The 25204-nt window shown below is 36.4% G+C and overlaps 1 protein-coding gene across 6 annotated transcripts in view; it reads right to left on the reverse strand.

Annotated features, from left to right (window-relative positions):
* The window catches only part of ULK4 (unc-51 like kinase 4), a 237515-nt gene that overhangs the window by 80680 nt on the left and 131631 nt on the right, over positions 1 to 25204 (reverse strand). For all 6 annotated transcript variants that reach the window (XM_064506435.1, XM_064506438.1, XM_064506437.1 and 3 more), the window contains one exon: positions 19277 to 19382. In XM_064506435.1, the coding sequence (XP_064362505.1) occupies positions 19277 to 19382 (106 nt within the window). The remainder of the gene's footprint in view (positions 1 to 19276; positions 19383 to 25204) is intronic.

A 25204-nucleotide genomic window follows, 5' to 3' on the forward strand; every position in this document is an offset into this window, starting at 1 on the left:
GGTGTCAGAATGACTCAACCCTGTTACAATCAAGTCAGAAAACACAGTCAAGCTGTTTGAAACTAAGTTCACAGCACACCTGAGTATGCAACACCAAAGTTTTGAAAGGCAGGGGATTTGTTCTAAACAACATTTACTGAGAGGGTCCTCAGTGCCAGGAATGTAACTTGTTCAACATGAGCACACACTTGTTCAGCAGGAATAGAATGGAGGATCAGAAGATAACTTTCTCTCAAAACAATTATCAGAACATCCATATGTTTCTAGTTCTATCAGAAAAAATTTCTGAAGTTGACATGAGAGCACGCTATGTAACTATGGATAGTAATGATGTTCAAGAGATCTCTTCAGAGTGTTGATAAGACTTCAGTAGTGTCTCACTTCAGCAGTCAGATTTGATTTGTTTGGAGACCATACAGTTAGCATCACAGTCTCTAGAAATGCTATCTGCTCCTTACATTCAGTAAAAGTAGCATGAAAATAACTGGACAAAAAAATTGGACATTTATCAAAAAGATAAGTGGAAAATATATCAAAAAGATAGCACCCACTGGACACACACTTTAAATGCTCATATCAGAAAGGTTATGGGACTGGACATAATCAAAACATTTCTTTTTAAATTATTTATTCAAATTAAAGTTTTGCTCTCCAGAGATGAAATCTAGTACCCAACAGTATCATAAGATGCGCTACCAGTTCTGCCACTAATGCATATGTTACTTACATGACAAATAAGATCCTTTTTTTATTGATCAGGGAGCATAAAGCCCTTGATGGATATAAAATTGAGTGCTATCATCTCAAGAAGTAACTGACAGTATGACAGAACAGAACACTAGCGGCTGCCTCACAGACATTCATTTCATATGCCTTGTTTACTGCAAATACTAGTTCTTGCCAAATGTTTGCTAGTGATCAACTGTTGGAGTTGAATTGCTATTGCTACAGTTTTGGGGGGTGAGGGAAGAGGATGGGAGGGTGAGTACTTCCTAGTCTCCTCCAGCAAACTATGCTAGGTTATTTTAAACTGCTCAAATGGGCAGCCTGCATTAACCCACCTGATTTTGCCTGAAGCAGATTCACACACAAATGACCCTTTCAGCTGCAGGACCTGGGGAGGGTTGGAGGTGGAGGTAATACAGTAACTTCAAGCGGTGAACATTTAAAATATTTCCGTCTCCAGTGGTGCACGCATTAGACACCGAACTTGAATTGTTCTCACACACATTGAAACTTTTTTTTTTGACACCATCTTTCAATACGTCAATTTTGCAGTGCCTGCAAGCACAACCTTCAGTAATGAAAAGAACAAATAAGACAGTGATAAAATCACATTGTCTGGATTGACTAATATTACTGCTGATATTAAGTAAGCTTTTTAGCAGCTCTTCAGCTAGATATTTTTTCCCATATTTCAAAGATATATTAGAGATGGTACTCCATTATAAAGCATGGTTATGCTACACTTCAAGTCAAATCCTGATAGATTCTGCTACATCCCTTACAAGGGCAACTAAAATCTCTTGATTTTGTCAGACAGAAGTTAGATAATGCTTAGGAATTTTTCCAGATAGCAGGTTTTAATGATCCACATCAGAAACAAAACCACGTAACAGGACATCTTAGTCTTTGAGATGAAACAGTCTTTAAAATCTCCTCTAAAACTAGACTGAGATATTAGTGGCTGTTGTTTTGCTTCACAACTACACGGAAAAGCTTCCACTTGTGTGTTGTGAATTAATACACAGTGTATGCTTTTAGAAAAGGAAAGGCTGCATAAAGTCCTCAAATTAATGGCAAAAACTAGACAAGAAGTTCTTCATTATCAGACTCAAATCTGTTCATATTTTTTAGATCAGGAAATCTTTATATTCAACAAGATTTTCGGAACAGACTTTTGACTTACTGCTCAGAGAGATCAAGCCTGCAACAATTACCATTTGATAGCATACAGAGGGAATTTGTATCCTGGGCTTTATTTAGAACCAGAAATTCTTCTAAAGAGATTGCTATTTTAATAATAGACTTCCTGTCACATAAGATTAAACCTTGCTTATCTGCTTCAAATATCTAAATGTGCCTCTGCTTTGGCATCAGCTTCCCCTTCTAGCAAATCCTTGAGAGACCACATTCAAACTTGGAGAGCTGCTTTTTTGACAAAACCTGTACAGTCCAGATATGAACAGCTTTAGAATGCAGATACAGCACTAGACTGTTGTCACAAATTGACAACATTCAACAGCTTTGAACAATGTTACCAGCACTAATTGCTCTAGCTAGGCATTCAAGAGTTCCTGGACTGAGAGTGATAAGGACCAATGAACCTCAGCTTCAGAAAACTCTCTGAAGTTTGCAAACAGTTTTAAAAGGCAGAAATAAAACAGAGCTGACCAATATTCCTACACATATTTAGTAAAAAATAAGTGTAAAAACTCTATACATCTCTCTACTGAAAAGTTGTGCTCTGAAAGAAAAGATACTAAGTATTCATTTCTACTCCTCTTGGTCTACTTGCATCAACCTTTCATAGGACCAAAACTAACAAATACTTGGATTTCAAAGTGAGAGTCTTTTAGAATTATTACAACTAGACCAAAGCACAACAGCAAAGGCTAGAGTACCAACTAAAGGAATTTGTTGCTGATTATTACAACAATACAGGACATTGTGTTGCAGATCCAGTTATGTTCTACATTATTATCAGTTAAGTTCAGAAGAAAAATAAAAGCTGACAACCAGGAACTGCAACTCTCTGAGGTGGTATTGGCATATTTACACTTATGTGACCAAAGGATTTAAACTGCAGTCAGGATGTCACATGACAGTAAATCTGGTTGTATGACTAGGACCAGATAATGCCATAGCCACAATGACAGAAATTGCTGGCCCTACTAAGACATTTGAACTTACTAGGTTAACTGTTTTCCAAAAAAAGCATTAGGAAAGCTTTGACCAGCAGACTCACTTTCTAATTTGCTCTCATCTGGCCATACCAATAAGGCCACATCTGATTAAATCTCCAAAATCTAACCACAGACTTCTCACCTCAGATATTACTAACCTTCTTATTAAGTGTTTCAGGCTTATGTCTTGTTTTGTTTGAATGGACACTTGTCCTACTTTGGCCTTTCCATGATCTTTGACCTTCCTACCAGGATCTCCAAGCTCAAACCCCTCACACAGTGATCCCCCTCTCACCTCAGGCTGTAATTAAAGCACCTTACCCAATACTCACCATTAGTACAAGCTACACCAACAAAGCCTTCATCTTCTGTCAACACAGCTTACTTGACCCCAGCTATCCTGCATCAAACCGCACTAAGTCAGCTGACTGCCTGGCACTACAGTTCTGCTCATTTAAATCAAGGAGCAGTCCTGACTCAAAAGAATTATAAGCCTGTGTGTCCGAATGCTTCTTTGCCTCTGCATAGCTTCTGTGAGGGCACTACTGAGAGATCATAAAGAATGGCTTGGTCTACTATGCTATCTCAGTCTAAGCCACCCGGTTTTGAAACCAAAACAGTGAATTACACCACCCCTCTCAACATGGAGCTGGGCTAAATCTTGCTGTGGATATGATGCCTTAGCTGAGAATTTGGGCTCTTGCTGCTTTGTTCTAGAGCCAACTAATTTCTTCCTGACAAGAGAAAGAAGTTAAGGGCATTGTTACAACTACAGTGGGAGAGATGGCCACCACAGAACAGAAAAGATGGCTTTAGGACTCTTTGGTTGAGGTGGTGCCCTGTGAAGATGTACAGTGGAAGAGTGAAAGACGCTTGGTGCATGAGGCCTGTTTTACTGCCTCTTCTCTTCTCTAGCACACCTGCTCTGCTAGGCATGGGAGCTTATTATGCACAAATGGTCTACAAGGTCCCAATAACTTTACCATTGTGACAAACCTGCACTGCTCCAATCCAAGAAGCCTTGCTCCAACCTGCCTCATTTAGAAGTAGTCAGGGGGTGCTTCATGTGTCACTTCTTTTGTCCCTTGGGCCCTACTCCTGTGCACCTAAATTTCTCCTCCAGTCTGCCTATGCCTAGACCACTGATTCTAGAAAGAACATTCAGGTGAAGACACTAAGTCCAATATCTTTGTATGATGAGATATACATCTGGGGGGGGGGGGGAAGGGAAAGAGAACTAAGAGAACTTTGCAGTGAAGAGCTTGTATTCCTTCATTCCTCCCCCATATTATCTCCATTTAAGAGAGAAAAGTCAGGGGTGATAAAATTTAATAGTAACTTTAAACAATGGAGTAATAACCCCAGCATTTCCTAAGATAATATGCTCTGCAACAGATCTAACACAGGTCACTGCTTCTATCTAGAATTTAGGATTGCAACAGGTAGCCTACAGAATAACAGCATCAGGGCATATTTGGTAGGACTTCCCTCAGTTTTTGTGAGGAAACACTTTTGCCGGTTCAGAGAGACAAAGCTGATACGTCAAATGGTTTTAGCGTTGCCCAGTAAATTTCAATACAGGAGCTAACATTTTTTGCAGATGGAAACAATATGCAGCTGCTCTCTGTAAACAGTTGAGCTCTGCTCTGTTTGAAACAGACTTGCTCTTCTCCTTTCTTTATTAACTTTTTTTAAAAGGTAGACCCTAGTAGGCTTAATGAAGACTGTGCTGTAAGGAAGAGGGACTTTGGAAACAAGTTACAGAAAGTGATGATTTATGGCTCTGGATCTGTATGAAGCAAAAGCAGCTCTGATAGGAAGACTGGAGGAATGAAGAGCTGCAGAACTGCACTGTCAAGGAATTATGCAAGAACTGGAGAAAAGCAAAAGGAATAGACAGCAGAAAGGAGAGATTTATATAACTAAGTTTTCAGTATAGCAATTTCACAGCAAGCAGAGGTCAAATATCTTGCACAACTTAGTCAGCCAAAATGTTCCACTGAACTGGGACAGTAAGATACAACTCAGCCAGGGAGACTCGGTGTCACAGGCAGCATAAATACTGGCTAGCTTTACGGATCTGAATTAGGAGCTTATTTGCGACACCTGTCAGTTACTGCCTTCTGAATGCAATACTGTAACTGATTATAAGCATGATCACATGAATATCTTTTATTACCTTATGTTTGCATACCATAAATTTTATTGCAGTGAGCTAGGTACATCCCGACTGAGCATATCTGTATCCATGCTCATCTCCTAATGCACAGATTTGATCTTAATGATTGACTGACCCACTGCCTAAGTGAGCAAAATCTTGTGAGGGACACTGTTGTTTCCCTATCTTCTGTCACAGCCCCTTAGCCTGCTTTGATAATCTGTTCCCTTGAGTATTGTATCCACCTTCTCTTTATCTTGCTTACAGCTTTTTCTCACAGCACAGAAAAAACAGTGCCTCTAAATTCATCTTCTCACATTGCTGTTTGAACCATTGCTGTTTGAATTCTCTCCAAATTCACCGAAGTCCAAAGCAAGTTCTGAAGCAGAGTAAAGAACAGTTCTGGAATCTTAACTTCTTTAAGTTAAATGATGGTATAAACCCATACTTCATGTCATTCTGGGTTGGGTGGTGGCACCAAAATATATATCTGTCTGTGTTTGGAAAGGACCCAGCAAGTAAATTCAGCAGAAATGTGTATCAAAAGACTATTGAGCCATTATGGATAATTTTACTGTTTCTTTCAATCTCTATATAACACATACAGTAGCATTTTTGCTGTCACCCAGTGAAATAAGTCATATTTCATGGCTGTATCGTTGACTAAAAGCTGTATGTCACAATCTGGGCATAATAGCTAGGAAATATGATCTGAAAGTGTGAATAAATCCATTATGAACACTTTATAGGATTTTGCCACATCTCACAGGAATAGCAGTGAAAGTTTTTTGAGTAAGCAACCTGCAATACGATAAGCAAAAAAAGAATGGCCTTCAGGAAAGATAAGTTGAAACTAAATAGAGGTAGGTGAACAAGAATTTTCCACCCTTTTTTCTTATCTTTTCAAAAGGTGGGTTGTAATGGGGGGGGGGGGGGGGGGAATCTTCCCAATTTTTAGTCTCCTAAAAGACAGAAAAACAGCTTGAGATTGTATTAAGAGATCCTTTGGCTTACCTGTTCATCTCAAAAATTCAAAGGGAAGCAAACATTTTTCCCCAATATTAAAGACTATCAGACTGGGGCTGTCGAGAGTTAGCCGCTTAGCACAACTTACGTAAAACTTACTTAGCACGAGTAGCTAAATTTGCTGAAGCCTTAAGCCGCACGCAGATACCATGAGGAACTTTCACCTAGTTCAGTAAAAGAGGGCCCCAGAGCTGCTTCGAGCTGGAAAGATAAGGAAGTTACAAGCAGTTTGTGTTCCTGTGTCTCACGCTCCGAGGGGGAGGATGTCAAGACTTTGAAATAAGGCCTGCGCAGGGCGTCAGGACCTTGAGAAACAAAGTTTCCTCTCACTGCTGGGGCAGCATTAACTGTTGTGGTCTGGAACTACCTCCTCCGGACCTGGAGAGACAAGGACGGGACCCAACCGGGAACGAAGGTACATCCATCAGCAGAAGCCACAACAGTAAAGATAAGGAAAGAAACAGCCTGCATAGAGACAACGATGGGACCCAGTAAGGAACAGGAACAAGCCAGACCTGAATATTACTATTGGTCCAAACTACTGCGTGAGGGGTGGGGAACTTGGATTGATAAGTTATAACTGCCCAGGGGTTTCTTTGTTTGAGGTCCCTCTCCGGGGACACCTAGCTCGAGCTGCTATTCACCACTGTACCATTTATAGTAAGTGAGTTTGTGATACTCCGTGTCTGAGACTCTGCTTTGGGAAACCTAGGGTCAGAGACCTTCTTTAACACCGAAACAAAAAGAAAGAATTGCTAACTGATGCAGTATCTTCCAACAACATGAAGAAATCCGCAGGAACCTTTATATCCTACTTGTGAAACAAAAAAAAGTGTTGTTTATTAAGTTATGGCCTCTTTAAATGAAAAGTTATACTGATTTGATAAAAAAAGAGATTTGAAATCCAGTTGTGCTTGTGCAAAAGCCTATGCTGATACTTATCAATATTCCTAAATGTCCCTTAGAATTAGAAATTAGAAAAAGCTCAATGAGAAAAAAACAATTAGAAAAAAAGCTTAAGCTAAAGTGAGACAAAATATTGTTTAAATAAAGGTGTTTGCACCACATTTATGAAATGCATTTAAAAAAAATAATGCATCATCGGGTGAGCATTTGCACGTATGCATTCTTGTCAGAGCAGCTTAATCACTGTCCCTCAGCTAGAGGTTACTACAGCAGATCGGTCACATATACCCCACAGCTGCTTTGCAGAAACTACTTACGCGCGTATACACTGCTATAACATATAAATGGGCATGCATAGAAATATACATGTAATCAGTTACCATATCAAATTCAGAAGGTAATAACCAAATGCTAAAGGCAAAACACACCAGTTAAGGAGTGGTAACTTGCCTAAACAACTTTAACAAGAATACAAACAACACATCGTGAATTAGAATGGTGGAAAATCTTTACATAGACATGGGTCTATGGCTTTAGACTTCAAAAGAAACTTACCTGTATGAATTCTTAGATGAATATTTAGATACTATAGGCACATACAAATATTATTTTTCACAAACACTGTAATAAATAAGTTAAACTGAGTTACAAAATTAGATCCTGAATAGCAAGAGAAAAAACATCAAATTATAAAGACTATATATGAAAGTTGTATTTTATGTAAAATATGAAAAATAAAGATATATTTACCGGAAAAGCAAGAATATCACAGGAAAATTTTCTAAATATAAAGAATACTACTTTGTAATTTTGTACAAACTGGGACTCTCAAAAGGCTTTACAAACTTCAGTTTCTCAAGTCCTCTCAAAGGAGGTAAACATTACTCCCTTTTAACCTTAAAAAAATAAAGCTGTTGAAGTGACTGAAAAAGCAACCTAGCTCTCCTGACTCCCTCAGAGATGCTTTCTTGCACAATACTAGTAAGCAGAATTGACAGATGGACAGGTAATAGGATAATACTTGGATGCAAGATAAATAAAACAGTACATAATCAAGGAGTAAAGACAAGCATTCCAAAGTTTCCAGTGGTGCCATCAGCTGCTTCAGGATGTAGCAACTGTTATTATTAGGGTATTAGGGTCCACCACAACGGGAGTATTCTGTGAGTCTGAGATCCCCCCAAAATCTCAAGACTTCCAAAAACCATTTGTTTATGTTAATCTACTAGGCAATCTATATGTTAACAATTAGGAGTTAAGCATTAATCCAACTTATCAGTCAAGCCTTAACAGTACACCACCATGAGTGTGATGCTGTATTGGTGGCTTCCATGGCTCCTTTGATACTTCTTCACATCTAAGACTGCCAGATTTGAGAGCTCTTCAATGAGCAAACCAGACCTGAATTCAGTTCCTCTTCTCTTCCCCAAGATCCATTACATATCACTGGTGTTTACCTACACTTTTAAATGGGTTAAGACTAGTCTGGACCAAAGAAAGAACCTTCTCATAGGTCAAAATCAGTCTGTTCTGGCTTGTCAAAACAGGTGCTAATGGTTTGCCCAAACAGGTGTAAGCCCTTGGGTGCCCATCTATTCTAGCCAGGTCAGACAGGTAAGACCTATTTACAAACAGCATACCACTTGGTTTTACTATTTTTAATGCAGCCATGCCAAGCAAGAAGTATTACAAATTACTTTGCTTCCTATCCTCAAACAAACAGTGCGGTGGTATGTTGGGGTGCGAGGCTAACAGGATATGTTTCACAAATAGGCCTTCATATTACAAGGAAAACATGTAATCTCTGACTTGTGACTAAACTGAGCCTTGAAGTTTGACCATTTCATTAAAATAGAATGATAGGTAGAACTTTACATTTTAATTTGTTACCTTTAAGTCCGGCATATATTCCATCATGATATAATGCCCTTTTTGATTTAAAAACAAAATTATTCTAAAGTTTACTTGCCCACAAACTGTTTAAATAACTGATTTTTTTTTTAGATTAACACATTTGTTTAGTCCACACTTTTCTTGCAAGTAACGCAAGAAGAGAAAAATATCTGACTGTCTAGGAGCTAGGATAACTCTTGAAAACATCTAAAACAAAACAAAAAACGCCAAACTTCCTTAAAATCAGTGGAAAAAACCCACAAAGATCATCCGTCCACTGCATAGATCTAGTCCTTTCATAACTGATGCTTGTTCTTAGCAACTGACAGGATGAACTTCTTTCAGCAGAATTAAGTAAGTACATCTGAAGAAGAATATTAACCCCTATGGCAGAGTAATGATTGATGTCATTTAATTTTGTATACAGTACTTTGTACCTTTACAACTTTACGCTTTCCTTAAATTGGCAGAGATACATTGCTTTCATATTGAGACTGTCTAACCAGCTAAAATTGAAAATAAGTACTAGCTCTAAGTTCTATGGCATAGTAACTGTATTCAAGCTGGGTAAATTTTCAAATATATAGCTACATTTTGAATTTCATTCCTTATCATCTTATAGCTTAACTAATTGTATCTGACAAGCTACACAGGGACAGTGTCATAATTAGATTTTAATTCGTTATCTGCAACAGCTTAAATAGTTTATGTCATTAGTGGTTAACTTGTAGCTGAAATGATAGCTAGGCTTTTACCAAATTACTCATTTTCTCCAAAACTGATCAAATCCACTAGTCCTAATATTGCACTTCACCTCACAGGAAAACTTCACCTCACAATAGAATTATGTCCAACAATGTTGCTTAAATTACATGGCAGGAAAAGCAGAATCCAGAATGAACCTGAATGAAGACAATCTCTAGAGGAAAGGATATAACCATCCTTGTTATGGGTAAGCAGGTGAAAAGGAACATAAGGCTTTGAAGAGTTTCTGCTTTTTCAGGATCCTGACTTTGTCATCAGAGAGTCTGCAAATCTCCACATCCTTTCGTACAAAATCCATGACTTCAAATTTATACTATTAAGCATATAAAATGTATTTTTCAAATTAGTCTTCTGCTTCTAAGTTTTACCAGACAGTATAATTGCTCAGTCAAAACCTGAAGTCTTAGTTTTGCCCAGGTATTTGATATCCATTATGGTTGTTATATTAGAAATATAAAAACAGATAGCTATACTTACTGAACTAATTTCCCACAGTTAAACAAAGCTGATCAATTATGTCATCACATTTCTTTGTAGGGCCTCTCAAATTAGAACTCCATGGAATTAAAAGATTTTGAATTTTTTTTTTTGTTACTAATCCTTTCTTTTCAATCAATTAGATGTCAAACTTAGACCTAAACTTAGATTTTAGGTAGTTTAATCTGCCAGCTATGGTGTTCTGCTTGCCTGGCCACAGGGACTGTATTAGTGAAGGTTACTTCAATCACATTTCTCTTTTACAGTGTAGCACCAGCAAGAGAAGATGTAACAACCTGTTGAGCCTTTATTAACTTATTTTATTCTTTGAAGTCTTAGCAAGTGTGCTGTGACATTTTGCCCATTATGGATATGGTTGTTAACAACAACAGGCTCTGTTCTTCTTCAATGGCATACCCGTTTCTCACAGCAATTACAGTTTCTATTTTCATTCTTTTCAAGTGGCTATATTGTTGAATATCACAAGATGACAAAGGTTGTTTTTTCCTCAAAGACTCCACTACTAATACGCTATTTTGATATGGTTCCCACTTACCTTTTATGATACCAGACTTCGAAGTTTGCCCATGTCATATTATATCCTTCCACCTGAGTGACTGGCATTTTGGGTCAGAAAATCATATCTTAATACTGTTAAAAGACATTCTGAACTTCATAACTTCCTAGTAGAGACTTCTCCAGGCTTGGCCACTACCAACCTCTCATATTAAATGTTACTCGTATGAACATAGTGACACATGACTACTATCTTTGGATATACACATCTCAGGAGTTGAACTAATTATCACAATATTAGCAGGGAATTATAAAAGGCTTACATCTGTAATACGTATGCCTCCTAACTGGGAGGCTTTCCCTGTTACGTCCAAATGGTACAGCAGCATCACCTGCAGCTACTGTGACAGGATGATACAAGCCTATCAGCATGTATTTTTTGTACTTAAAAAACTCTTCTTATTGTAACTTTGAACCAAGAGCATTTTGTTCCTAAACATTGACTGAATATAGAAAAACGGTTTTAGCACTCTTATTCACATTAACTTCTCTGATTTATTCTCCTCACCAGTCCTTCCATCCAGAAATGCCACATATTGCATACGAACTAAGCTACAGATGGTTAGGGTGCTGTACAATAAGCAGGTGAAAAGTACTCCCTTGGAACAACACATTTTATATCTTCAGTCAGAGAAGAAATATTCTGATATTGCATCCTGCAAAACCTTTGCAGAAAATTGCTGCAAGAATAAATCATAACAAATAAATTATAGCAAAGTCATCAAGACCAGTACTTCAGTTGAGACACTGTTGATGACTAAATAAAGTGAAGAATATCTAAACGGTGCAAATTTATTTAGCGTGAAAACAGTGCAGTAAAAATAATTCAAAGGTTCTTTACCTGATATGCTATCTTGAAAAGATTATTCTTACAGAATGCTCTGTATTTAAAGGCAAGGTTTTGTTCTTTGCAAGCAAGGGAGTACTAAGAATGAGCAAATGGCCTCAAAAGAAGAAACTAGTCTGAATTTGTCTCTGCTTTCTTTATAAACTAAGTCTGTATCATATTTTTTAAGTGTGTATTGGTTTAAATAATGTATTCCATAGGATTCTATAACTGCCACCTTTCACTTATAAGTAGCATTCCCCTTCATGACTAATCCATGGTCCTTCTCTTTCCTTCCTGCTTTCACTTTCTCTAAATCTTTTCATGACCACTGTTTTAGGGTTAGTTAAGGCAAACTCCTACTTTGGAAGGAAATCCTGCAACTTTGAAACCACCTATTCCAATAACTCACCTGCATTCCTTAAACTGAAGTCCCAAGCAATTTCCCACTGTCTAACACTTTCTCAATGTTCTGCTGTAGTTCAAAGTAGTGCTGCATAGGTGGGTAACGCAAGGAAGAGGGTCTGAGTTACCATATCAGGGCAGTCATCGTTCAGAAGCACCATTATCTAACTGACAAGAAAGTCTAATTTCATGAATGTTAATTTAGGAGGTGAGAGAGCTGGCAAGGCAAGGTAGAAGCTGTTACTAAGGTCTAAGCAATGGGCAGCATAATCAAACATCTTTTGGAGACTGAAACTGAAATACAATTATTGGTAAGGGAGAGAAAGGTAGAAAAATATTCTCTAAAGATTTAGATAAGCTACAAGTCATTGGCACCTATGTAGAGAGTTCAGAATTCATTGTCATTTACCTATCATTACATTAAACATCTATATAAAGGATTGACTGCCAATCTTTTTCTGTAAAAAAAAAAAAAAAAAAAAAAAAAAAGTTAAAGCTGGATTGTTGGTCTCACAAATGCCACTTATGGGGTATGCAATATTTAACAGATTTTAACAATACAACACACAAAGACATTGGAAATCTCACTAATCTCTTGACATTTGACTAAAAGACAGAGTAATGGGCCACAAGATGAATAGGATACCTCACCAATGAAATTGACTACTATCTTTCTTTCCCAAGGTTCAAATGAGTTATGACAATCTGACTACAAAGCTTTAGTGTAGATCATCTCCTTTTAAATAGCTGTCCCTGCTTTAAGTGCTCACCATGCTTTCTTAATATGGTATTGGATATAACAATTGCTGTACCTGACATTCTACATTTCCACTAAAGGTCCTTCCTTTGGAAATTCAGTTTTACGGAAACTGCTTGAACTACCATGTACTATTAATAGCTTTTACATATTTAAAGAAGAACTCAGAGGCTAGTATTGTTGTTGTGGGTGGTAAAACCCACAATTTCATTTTTACTTTAGTTGTTGAGATTCAACAGCATTGACACATAAAGGATAAAATTTAGGATATGTTGTATCATGTAATGGAAACTCTTTCTAAACATCCAGACAAACATCTTTGCTTTCATTGACAGAGGTGATTACTTCAGTATAGTAGCCAAACACGGAAGTACAGCAGGAGAGCCTGGGAAAGGTAATACAATCCAGCACAACTGCACTGAACTTCACGTAAACATCATTGCCCCACAAGACCATCTTGAAAAAATTTTGATAAATCCTTTATGGACTAAAATGGCATTCCAATAGCTAAAAAATGTAAACTCATTAGTAAGTAATACTGGACTGCAAACAATTTACAAGATCAGCTTTGAGCAGAAGCCTTTAATAAAGACTAAGGAATTACTTTTCTCTATCCTGAAATAGCTGTTCATACAAATGTAATAAACTCAAGGGTTGTCAGGAGTAGATAAATAGCTATAGACAATCAGAAGTTGTCCATTGCAGCCTATAAAATTAATTCTGCAACAACCTGTTTTGTTCACTTCCTAAAAATGAGGATCATGATGAAGAAGGTGAAGCCTTTGAAACACATTTCTCACTCCAATATAATATGTCCAAACTCTTTCTATGAGCAAAATGCAAATGATGTAACAGTTCAAATGAAGAATTGCCTTGCCTTTGAATATGTCCCAGGAGACGAACAAGACCCTAAAAGGTTGAAAGTACTGCTAGCTACAGACAATTAAGACAATTAAATATTTTCTATTTTTAATTCATGCAAACTATCCATAAAAAGGGGAAAAAACCCAAGAAAACAAAGATAGCAAAAAGAGTAAACTGAAGGTAAAATAAAGATCTTGTATGTTCGAGTAGTATTAGTGAACAAGACTGCTTTACTACATAAAGTACTGTGATTAACTTGGCTTAATTATGTGAAATTATGACTAATAAATAGCCATCTGGCATACTAATACCATTCACTTATTAAACAGCCAAACCTCACTTTGTGGTACATCTTACTTAAAATTTTGGTCAGCTGACATGATATGTCATATGTCTAAATTTTCAGTATCTCAATGTATGTCAATAGACACAACATGTTGAGTATAGACAATGTGTCTAGTCAACAGACAAACCTGAGAAGTACAGGAACACAGTATATGAGCATCTTATCACAAAACTTGATGTTTTGGGAGTTTTTTTTCCTTTTAAATCAGCATTTGCAAACACTAATTAGGCAGTAACTTTTTAACAAGCTCTGATGATTCCAAAACCTAGAAGTGGGCATTCATTTCACAGTACTTGTTGACAAATGTTAATCCTTTTAACATGAGAAGTGCAAAGTAATACATAGTGGGTTATTCACAACCAGTGGAACTAACGAGGCCTGGTTTCCTACAGATTTGCATCTTATATCCTTGCATATCTCCACAGCAATAACTTGCCATCCTTTTCACTAATGACTCCCCTTCTCTGCTCCAGAAATGCTGGCACTGCTCCCTCGTATGTCATCCAGCTATAAGCATGTGCTATAGTGAGAGTGAGTTCCCAGCACTAACTGATCCTGTGGGCCCCTTCGTATTACACAGGAAGCCTCCCCAGCCACGGGCCAGCATGCTGCTGAACTCAACAGTTACAAATTTAAAATAAAAGACTGCAGATACCTTAAAGAGCAAATGGGAAGTGCATACAAAAAAGGCCAGAAGGAATATAGTGATATTAATACATCTTTATAGGCCTACTAGTAGACCTCAGCATACTGTATAAGAAAATTAGTTTTATGCTTTATAAATTAATGTAATGAACACTAAGGGAAACAGAATCACAGATGAGAAGGTTTCACCTCTAATCCAGGATATAAACTCAGACCAGTTAGCTCTGCTTTGATCACATCATAACTTAATGACAAAAGAAGAAAAAAAGTTCTAAGATGATGCTCCTCTCACATTCAACATCTTAGTTTCTACCTGAGGTTGCAATGAGACCTTTGTTTTTAACAACCTAATCTCTATAGGGATAAGCTTAGTCCAAGGTAATAGGTCGCCAACTTCATGATTTTTTAAATTTTATAACTTGGGAATTTTCCATATATATTTACAGAAAGAAAAGAATCTTAATAAGTACACATATATATGTTTTACATGTCTCTTATTGCACTTCTCTATTTGCCGTACTCACGTTCAAGGTTCTCAGGAAAAGTTCTTTTAAATCCATTCTTTCAAAGTAGTTGGTTACTTTGGAGTTGGTATACTGTGACTGATTAGCCATGAATCCAAATATAACAGATGACTGATGAGCCCATGCTATAATTTTCCTCAGCTACGGCCATAACTTGGATCTCTCTCCTTTCCTCAGCTATTGATTATTATAGAACCAATAAGTACTTTGTTTTTTGGACCTCTATGCTCTGTCAAATGAAATTAAAGTTTTCTAATGATTTCAAAAGATTGGGAGAGAGAGGAAGGAAAGACTGGCAGACAGAAGCCAAGACAGAGGGAGACAGGACAAGGCTCACTTCCTTAGAAGACCATGCTAAAAATGACTGATGCTGTCTTGGCTTTTTAGCATCTCATCTTTAACTTTTCACAAGAGACCCAGTCTCCTTACTGACTTCCAGTCTCAGTAATTAAACTGAATCATATTATTCCCTTCTGATTATTAAGCAGAAATTGTCATTAATTTTAACATTAAAACTGCTTAGAAGTTGATAATGTAGCATAGGCAATTTTAAATTCCCTCTGTGACTTTAGCTGTGGTATGCTATTCTCTGTTTCACCGTTAAACATTACAGGTGGTTATCATTACATGCCTGATGTACTGTCACACAAAATGACACAGTTCAGGGGAGAGAGAAATTAATCCTAGACAGTCTACCTTGTATGGAAGTTGTAAAATGTATGACCATATCATTTTTATTAATTTGAAACTACAGCAGTGGTAATGAAGCAAGTGCCATCATGAAAGATTTCTCAAGAAAGGGGAAAGTGCCACACGTGGGCTGCAACCATTTAAAAACCTCTATCACTTAATACAACTCCTATGAGAAGGAAAAAGACAGTTCTAGAGCCTAAGAAGCACAAAAGGAAAGAGTGACTAGGGTCTCTGAACGATCCATCTGCAGAAATATTGTTTCTTGGCAGCTGAAGAAAGACATACAAAGAATTGCAAAGCAATCCTCACTGCTACGGTCTTAAAAAAAAAAAAAAGTCTCTTAAAACAAAAAAACTCAACAGGAGATCTGCCCTCATAATCTGAGTCCCTTATAATGTTTAGCATGCATTTAGGGTTTTTAACTACTAAAGAAACATATATACATGAATTAATTATCACACTGTCATGGGGAAATAAAAGAAATTAATCAACCATAATACTCTGTCTTCAGTGTTCTTAGACAGCATTTCAGCTCATAAACGTTGAATGTCTTCGTTAAGAGCCTGGATGTAGACTGTTAATAGGATGGAACAGCATGCACCTTCAGTAGGCTTGCAAACCACATCAAAACGGGGCGAGCGGTTGGTGCAATTAAAGCTTTAGGCCACCATTCAGAAAGAGCTTGAGAAGCTGGAGAAACAGGCTGCCATAAACATCTTAAAGTTTAAGAAAGGTAAATACAAAGTTCTGCCCTTGGGATGGAATAACATGTGTAGCAGTGCAGGGGACTGACCGACTGCAAGTAAATACATTGTGTTGTACAGCCCCCTAATCATCCTGGTTGCCCTCCTCTGGGCTTGCTTCTCCTTGCCAATGCCTTTCTTGCAGTTTGGAGCCCAAAACTGGACACCACATTCCAGATGCAATCTCACAAGTGCCAAATAGAAGAAAATAATCAGTTCCCTCAACATTCTGGTTATTCTTTCTTACGCAGACCAGTATGCAGTTTGCAAAGGCACACTGCTGATTCATGTTCAGCTTGTCCATTTGGACTCCCAGATCTTTTACTGCAATTGGCAGAAGTTTAGTGCTCATTTTACCAGATCATGTCTCTTTTTGTAACACAAAGATCATTCAAAAATGACAAAGTCAAACATTAGAGAAAGTAGCAGAGGTACCTTAAGATATTTTCTTGTACTGAATACCATATATCTACAACGCACAATGAAGGGGGGAGGAAGCCCTCCATCTTGTACAGAATAACTTTTCTCCTGCTTTCATTCAAAAAAAATCTTACAGTCTGCAACTATTAAATCAATACTTCCATAATATTCTTAGAAACCAAGTTTCAGATGTTCTTTAATTGACAATTAGGCCCTTTATCAATACGGCACTGGCCAAACACCAGGTTTTCAGTACTCTGAAGATTAGCCGGGATGGGAGAAGATAGGAACATTACTTAAGATAAGTTATTTCTGCCTGCTGTGCAGTTCTTCCTACTCAGGATGATGAAGTTCAGTGGGCCCAAGTTAGTGTTATCTGATCCCTAAAGATCTGAAAACATTACTGGAATCATTCATGACATAAAACAAGGAAAAGATAAAAGACTTTAATAATGTTTCTATCCCACTTCCTTAATTTGGGAACTATCACGATGGAAGAGATGCATTTTTTTTTCTTTTTAGAGCAAATGAGAAGTAAAAGAACACTGGCATACATCCAGCAGCATTAAAAACATGAAATGCTTTGCCCTGTGAGACAGTACAGAGACGTTTAGGGAACAGATGCAGTTTTATCATCTTGTTAAACAGTTTTGAACCTAATTAGCCATGCAGAAAGGTATAGTATAGTACTTAGCGCAAAGCATCCCAAGTATGTGTCTATAGTGCTTGTGGGATTTGCGCTAACTTCTTTGCATGCCATTGTGCAGTTTTAACAAGTTATCCAGTTGCAGATCAGGTCAGTGCTTAGGATTTTTGCATCATGTTCCAATGCACAAAGCAAATATGCCCAAAGAAAGCAAAGTAGCATGTACGTATAAGCCCAAAAACCCTTAAGTAGCTCTGAGTGCAATAGGCACTTTCCTGAGAATTAGCCAAAGAATCAGAACCCTACAAACCTCTCAAACTCAATCATATTTTCTTCTACTTTCTTTTCTTCCAGCCCTGCGATTCTCATATTGCTAGTTTCAGAGTGGATCTGTTTCAATTGGAGGAGAGGAGAATGCCATTACCTATGATGTCAAATTCCTAATGGTCTCCTAAATGATGGAATTGCCCATTCAATCCCTTCAGAGTACAAAGGGCCAAGAATTCAGGTCCCCTACTTTCTGAATCAGTGCTTTAACAACTAAGGTAATTATGAAAACAAGGGCATGAGCACTACTACAAATCTTTACAGAGTTCCAGGCTGGTTTGTGTTGTGATTTTTATGGGTTTTTTTTAAATACTTAAGATAAAATTCTTCAAATTTCATCATTGTCATCAGTGCTTATACTATTAATTATATTATGTCTCATCTAGCTCCTTTTCCAGTGTGATGATCTACAGAAGAGCAACACACTGATGAAGCCTCATTTTCATTTCCTTTCTCTCTCTGCCTAGAGAATTCAGAAAGTTTTCCTCTCAATTCTTAGCTTAAGAAAAGACTTCTCTGTCTAGACTTAAAATGCAAATTTCTTCCCTTTCTTTCTGGAGTATACTATATACTCTTATGCCAGTAGTCTAGGTCTTTGATTTATTCTACCCAAATAGTACTGTAGATCTATACTGCTGGATGTCAGTTATTCATTAGCCTAAACAATTTGTATTATTTGTCTTGTTAGTATTTATCAAAGTGTATAATCCTAATAAATTTTCAAACAAATTTGTATAGATATCAACAGCAGAAACATTCTCTTCATTTTGTAAACCAGAACCAATTTCTAAATGAAAGGCAGCTTCAATAATAAAATACAGTGAAATAAAGATGTGGAATGTTTTTCACACTATGGCTATATAGTCAGTTTGCACTCCACCCCATCAGTCTACATTGCTTGACTGGGACAGCAGTCAGGTTTTTTGTTTTGTTTTTTGTTTGTTTTTTGTTCTCTTTTTTTTTAATACAGCATTACTCTGTAACTCATCCTTTAACAGGTTTGAGTAGTGAGAAAGGAAGAACTTGCAGAGGCTCTCTTGTCCTGCATTCTGCAGTGTTATAGTCAGAGTTCTAGCCCACTCTCTTCCAAAGCCATTCTTCATCAGCATAATTAAACTTTCAGTCAGTTATTATTTTATAATCACGTTTTCTTGTGGAAACAACATTCTAAAAGTTATAATTCTAACCAAGAACAGTAAGAGACGTAGATGCAGAGATGAGGAATTCTAGTCAGTTACACTGTGATTATCTAACAATTCACTACAAAATAAAAATATGTATCATAAGCCCAACATTTCACACAGTGCCACATATTACAAGGGACTAGGAAATATCTGTAGCAAGGAGAATAATTAAGTGAAAACAAGACATACCTTCTTCATAGAGTAGCATCATGTTTGTGCTTTTGTTAGCAACCAAATTATTCAGTAAGGCGATTACACTTTGCATTGTGTTACCTAGTATACTGTCTTGGTGTTCCTGCAATAAAAAAATAATACAAAGTTAAAATAATCTAGTTTTCCTTTTGCAAGATTAGTAGTAGACTATTCCTTTCCAAAAGGTAATAATACAAAAGCAATATTCTCTCAATCCCTTAAAATTCAACATTTAAAATACAGGACAATCAATTAAATATCTTCTCTTAGCAATTTTAAAGAGAATATCAATTTCAGGCAGCCAAATCTAAATCTTGGACCAAAACTTCTCACATACTACTTTTGAACTGAGGAAAAAAAAATCCTAGTCAGTCCTAAAATTTCATGTACAGAGCATTATCAACCTCTAATTTCTACACATTCAAAACCAAGAACATTTTCTCTTTGTATGGTATTTCACTAACAATTTTATTCTTTTCCATTTCAGCCTGATAACCCACAGTGAATCATAGAAAACTATTTTCCGTTTTGCACCCAAGGCTGGATTTTCCCTCAAGCATAACATTAATTTTTTTTATACACATCAGATACCTATTTCTGTATCTAATTACATCATTCAAACAATGTCTTTCTCATGCTTGTTGGATTGTTTCAGTGGTGTTTCACAATTTTCTGAGGCCATACTGATAAGGGCAAGTTGCTCTGGTTTACAAAGAAATTTCTTTTGCCACTGTTGTAGTTAAAACACTTTGCACAATCAGCCTGAAAGGGCTGGATAAGGCAGGGTGACCAAGACATACATAGAGTCACACTAGTCACAATAGCAACTGACATAATTCCCAAGAAGCCAAAATAGGAAAGTGATAAGCTTGTGACCAGCTCTTCCAAATCTCAACCCAAATATAAACATAAACCTGAAAACTTTTCAAATGTCCCTATGAGGTTCAGGAATTATTTTTTCCTATTTGTTCAGACTCAAATGCAAATAAAAACATACATCAAAAGTGAAACTGACAACATCAATAAAAAACAGTCATATTTCACATATATCTGGGTCACTTCCATGCTTCCCTTTCCCATCGAATATTCTGTATCACCAATGTCCTCATACTGTCCTGATCTTCCACTTGTTTAATGTAGCTTCATGCTCTGTGATAGTGCACAGAAATTCAAGGGGCTATTATTTTTGAAATTTAGTTTGTATATAGAGACATCACTCGGTTACTTCAGGGTTAGAGAACATGCTCTCTCTCTTTTGACCTATCTCCTGCCTGACAGCAGGCCTTTAAAACAAGTTAAACTTGAAGTTCTACAAGACAAAAAAACTAAAAGACCAGGGGTTTGAAGTTGGATAACTATTTTAAAAGACAAAAATAACTTCAGCTTTTGAATAGAGACAAAGACACACTCTCCCTGAAAGTTCATACTCTTTTTTTTTTTTTTTTTTTTTTTTTTTTTTTTTTTTTTAAAAAAAAGGAGACCAGCTAATGCTGGTGGCCCAGAACAATTTATTTTCTATGTATCTGCTCATGTACCTACAATCTCCTCAGATATGCACTTGAAAACAACCATAGCAATCTGCCCTTCTTTGGAATAATCTTACTGATCATCTAGATACCACAGCTGGTGCAGAATGAGGCTGCTTGACTGTGAACCAGCAGCAATCACAAAGAACATATTACTGTTCTTCCAAGAATCCATTCCTCAATCTATGAATGAAATTCAGAGTAGTATCTCTAGTTTATAAATGGTTTTCTGGGTTGGGCAAAGACTAAATCATCAGCATTGCATTTATGCCACACTTTTTGAGCCCCTACCTGAGAATATCTCATAATTTGTTGCAGGAAATTCTCAAGTGAGAGACTCCTAATTTTTATTTCTTGACTAGTCTGATGAAATTCAGAATTCTGTGAAGTGCACCTTCAATTCCATTTTTGAAGGTGCTCTGTTACAGTGGTGTAAAGAGTCATGCTATGTGAAAAATAAACCTTTTTCTTTAAACGTTTAACTGCGGAATAAAAAGTTTTGGCCAGCAGAGGCTCAGATGTTTGCTTTGAGAGTATTGATTTCTGTTTCTGCACTCAAAAATTCAAATTAAATGCTATTACTTCCTATAAATACCATGAAACATACTTGATAAGGCATAATACGCTAACAGATAAAGAAATATAAACAAATATAGTTCCTTTGAACCTTGAGGTTCCAAACTGGAACATAAGAAGAAGAGATGAGGAAGAATAGTTCATAGTTATTTGAAGGACTGTGGTTTCCTACCAAACTCAAAAAAAATATATCCAAGAATCCCAAAGTTCTTTTTACTTTACCTAGCACTTTGACATATCATTTATGATTTCAATAGAGTACAATAAATATCTGTTTCTGTGAAGGTCTAAAATACAGCCTAATAAATTTAAATGCTATATTGGAAAGTATAAACACTACATGTTTTAATGCAGCGAAGTGATGCCATAAAGCCGTGTTACTAAAAATAAATCTGAATTTACTTCCTGCAGATAGCTGAAAGGTAAGAAAAACTTTTTTTCAAACGATAACATGTTCATCTGATTAGCTATCATCACAATGTCTGATTAATTCTCTTAAAGAGCATTTAGAACACAACAAATTAAACAGTAAGAATGACTGTTCGTGTTATTCAAGATAATGAGATATCTAGAGGAAAATATAAAAATAACAAAAAAATCCACCTGTGCCAAAATGACAGAGGACTCAAATTATTTTCTTTGAAAGTATATTTTTTGTCATCTTGAGGTTAGTGCCCCATATATTTCACATAAATATCTTGCAGTAAAATTCCCTTTCAAAATAAGCAATTATAAAAGAGAAGCTGGTAATTGTTTACCATAGCAATCTTTTGCATTCGTCAGGTTAGTAACATTAAAATGAAGCCATCTTTGCTTTTAGTGGAGATCAATTACATTATACAACCTTCAATGAAAGGCTAACACTAATGTATTTTGCATATATTAATGCATATTTAACAAAATTTATCTTACTGTAGTATACAAACTAGCATTCAGGATGCAACTGTAGGAATCTTTAGGAATGGAAATGGTCCCTTAATGAATAAAGTAATCTTACAGACAAACAGTGTACTCAGCTGGATTACTGTAATTTTAACATATGTATCAAAAATGGTTTGTGACGAGATACTAGATTTCAAGAAGCCACAGGCACACTTTGCTTACCTAAGTCATCATTAATTGCTGTTGGACTAGATTTTAAAGGTTTATATAAAAATATTTAACTTCTTCATAATCTATCAAGGAGCAAAGCTGATCTAATTTGTGTGCACAGCACCACAGACTGTGGGCATTTAATGAACAGTGCACTTGACAGCTTTAATAAAACATAGCATTTGCCAGCAGAGATAATTAGAATTGAAGCAGCAAAATTCTAGTGTTTGGCAACACAGATGAAACAACTTCATTAAAATGTACAGCTTTAGCGTATGAAAGGCAGGAAAGCAGTGGACCCTGAAGAATCAGCCTTCTCAAAACTAATTGCTTCAGTGCTTAAAAAGGAGAGCTATGAAATACCAAGGGCATAACAAGGAAATACTAGTATTAAAAAAAAAAAAAAAAAAAGCAGCAGCAGCACAGAAGATAAATCAGGCTTTTCAAATAGGACTGCACTGCATTTAAGCCATTAAACTTTTCATTCTAATTTTGAAGGGTTGTATGTTACTACAAAAAAATCAGTCAAATTATTTTTTAAAGTCAGTTAGGTAGGAGAGTGTGAATTAACAAGGTGGGTGTGTGAACCTTGGCACGATACTGTGGTCTAAAGTCACCATTTCTCTTCCTTTTAGTGTATCAGAACTTAAAACAGCACAGGCAGACTACAGTATTTTAATTACATTTTAGATAACAAAAACAGATAGCAATTATGATAAGAAGCTACTGACTTGGGAAATTTCATATACATGCCTCCTAGTCATTTATCCAAGATTTCAGAAAATAAAAATGCAGTAAATGCTAACTTTGGAGATATGCCATAATTAAGTCTAAGGACTACTACACAGTGTGCTAATACTATTCATTCAGTGGAATCAGAGTGTTTAAAACTTTAGTTGTACTAGAGACTCTCCTTCTCAAGCCTATATATGACCTATGAATGCAAGTTAGATAATTAAGGAGACAGAACAAGAAGTCTTGATTTTTCATACTAAATTCATTGAAAGAAGAAAGTTATAAAAGTGAACCATATTTGCTAAAAGATTCTATTATTTATCTGAGGTTCTGTGGCATGGTACAGCCAATACGAAATAACCCAAAGCACTGATATTAGCAAGAAGCTTTAACAAGAGCACAGTTTAGTATTGCATTCAACCTAGCTTATTTTTACATATTTTATTACTTTGTATACATGAAGTAGAAGACCAGAAACCTTTCTAGATGTAACAGTAGAACCCTTTCATACAAAACTGATATCATTAGCATATAGCCTGTAGGAGACATTCACAACAGTATATATACTGTTCTTCAATCACAAGAGAAAGTCAACTGAGAAGCAGTTAATCCACCTATGTGTACATAGCTGGTTAATCAGGCCTTCGACATTTTGTTGCTTCTGATGCATAAGACCAGTTAGGCATAAACTGAAAGTGTGTAAATATGATCTCTAACATTAACGTAATACTATTTTGCTTATGGATAATCTAAATTAGAAGTAAGATCATTCTGCAAAAGACATCTCTCTTGTTACTCCACTTGTCAAAAAAAGAGCCTTTTTCAACAGCTGAGTTCTAACAGAACTAATATTTCACAATATATTTCACAATATTTTCCTCTGTGTATGGTTGTATAATAAGGAGCAGCTATTAATCTGGCAACTGATTTCCAAAACGGTCGTGATTCTTCTTGGATGCATCACAACAGTGATATATTCAGTCCACACAATAATATCAGAAGCCTTGCAAGTTTCGCAAAAATCTCCTGTTAGAATATTAAAAAAACAACAACAACACATATTCTTAGTCACAAAACGTTTAGGAAAAGTTAAGAGAGGACAGGGAAACAGAACCAGAGAGTAATTATTAAGGAGTGATGAAGGAGGAAGGATAGCACTAATAAATACCTCGCATGTCAAGTACCAGTCAACAGAAAGCAATGTTGTCAGTCTTTTCTCTTATCCCACTGCAGTAGGTGATGCAAAATTTCACAATGGCATTTTTTGAGAAGTACATTTCAACCATCAATTTACAAGTACGTTCTCTGGCCATGTCTGTCTGCAGATTTTCATCAGAGACCTAACAATCTTTCTTTTTATCCTGGAACTCATTTGTTGCATCCTTTCCACTTCCCCTAATTTTTTGTTATCTTAGAGGCAAGCATCTAACTGTAGCTGTATTAATAGTCAGAATCTAATGAGGAATAAGGAGGGAAGGCAATATTTACAACAAAAAGATCTCTAAAGAAGGTTGCCTCCATAGAATGAAAAGATGAAAATTGTTACTTTCAGAAAACCAGCTTCTGTCAAGACATGCAAGTGCTTCCTTTGTGAAACCAACATTAAGAATTGATAATATAGAGAGGCTCTCTACTCCCTTCTCTTCTCATTTTATTCTGTTGCACCCAAATCCCCTGAGAACAGAACTCCTAAGAAGAATAGACCCCAGGAAAGCCCTGTGAACAAAAATCATGTTCTTATGCTATATTCTAACCTATCAAAAGGGAAACTACTTTTCCTTCTCTGAGATGACCACTCTATGTTTCAATTTGTAGAAGTTAAAAAAAAGTCATGCCTCTCCAAGAGGAGGGATTTAAGTAGTAAGTTAATAAGGATTACAAAACTGCCCTATGTCAGCAAGCACGAGATTTACAAGTTATACAACAAGAAAAATGCTAAATAATGTTCAGAATGAGAGGTAGACATCCTTCAAAGTTATAAGAGAGTAACAGTACG

This window comes from Dromaius novaehollandiae, chromosome 2 (genome assembly GCF_036370855.1).
Source record: "Dromaius novaehollandiae isolate bDroNov1 chromosome 2, bDroNov1.hap1, whole genome shotgun sequence".
Taxonomy (NCBI): Eukaryota; Metazoa; Chordata; class Aves; order Casuariiformes; family Dromaiidae; genus Dromaius; species Dromaius novaehollandiae.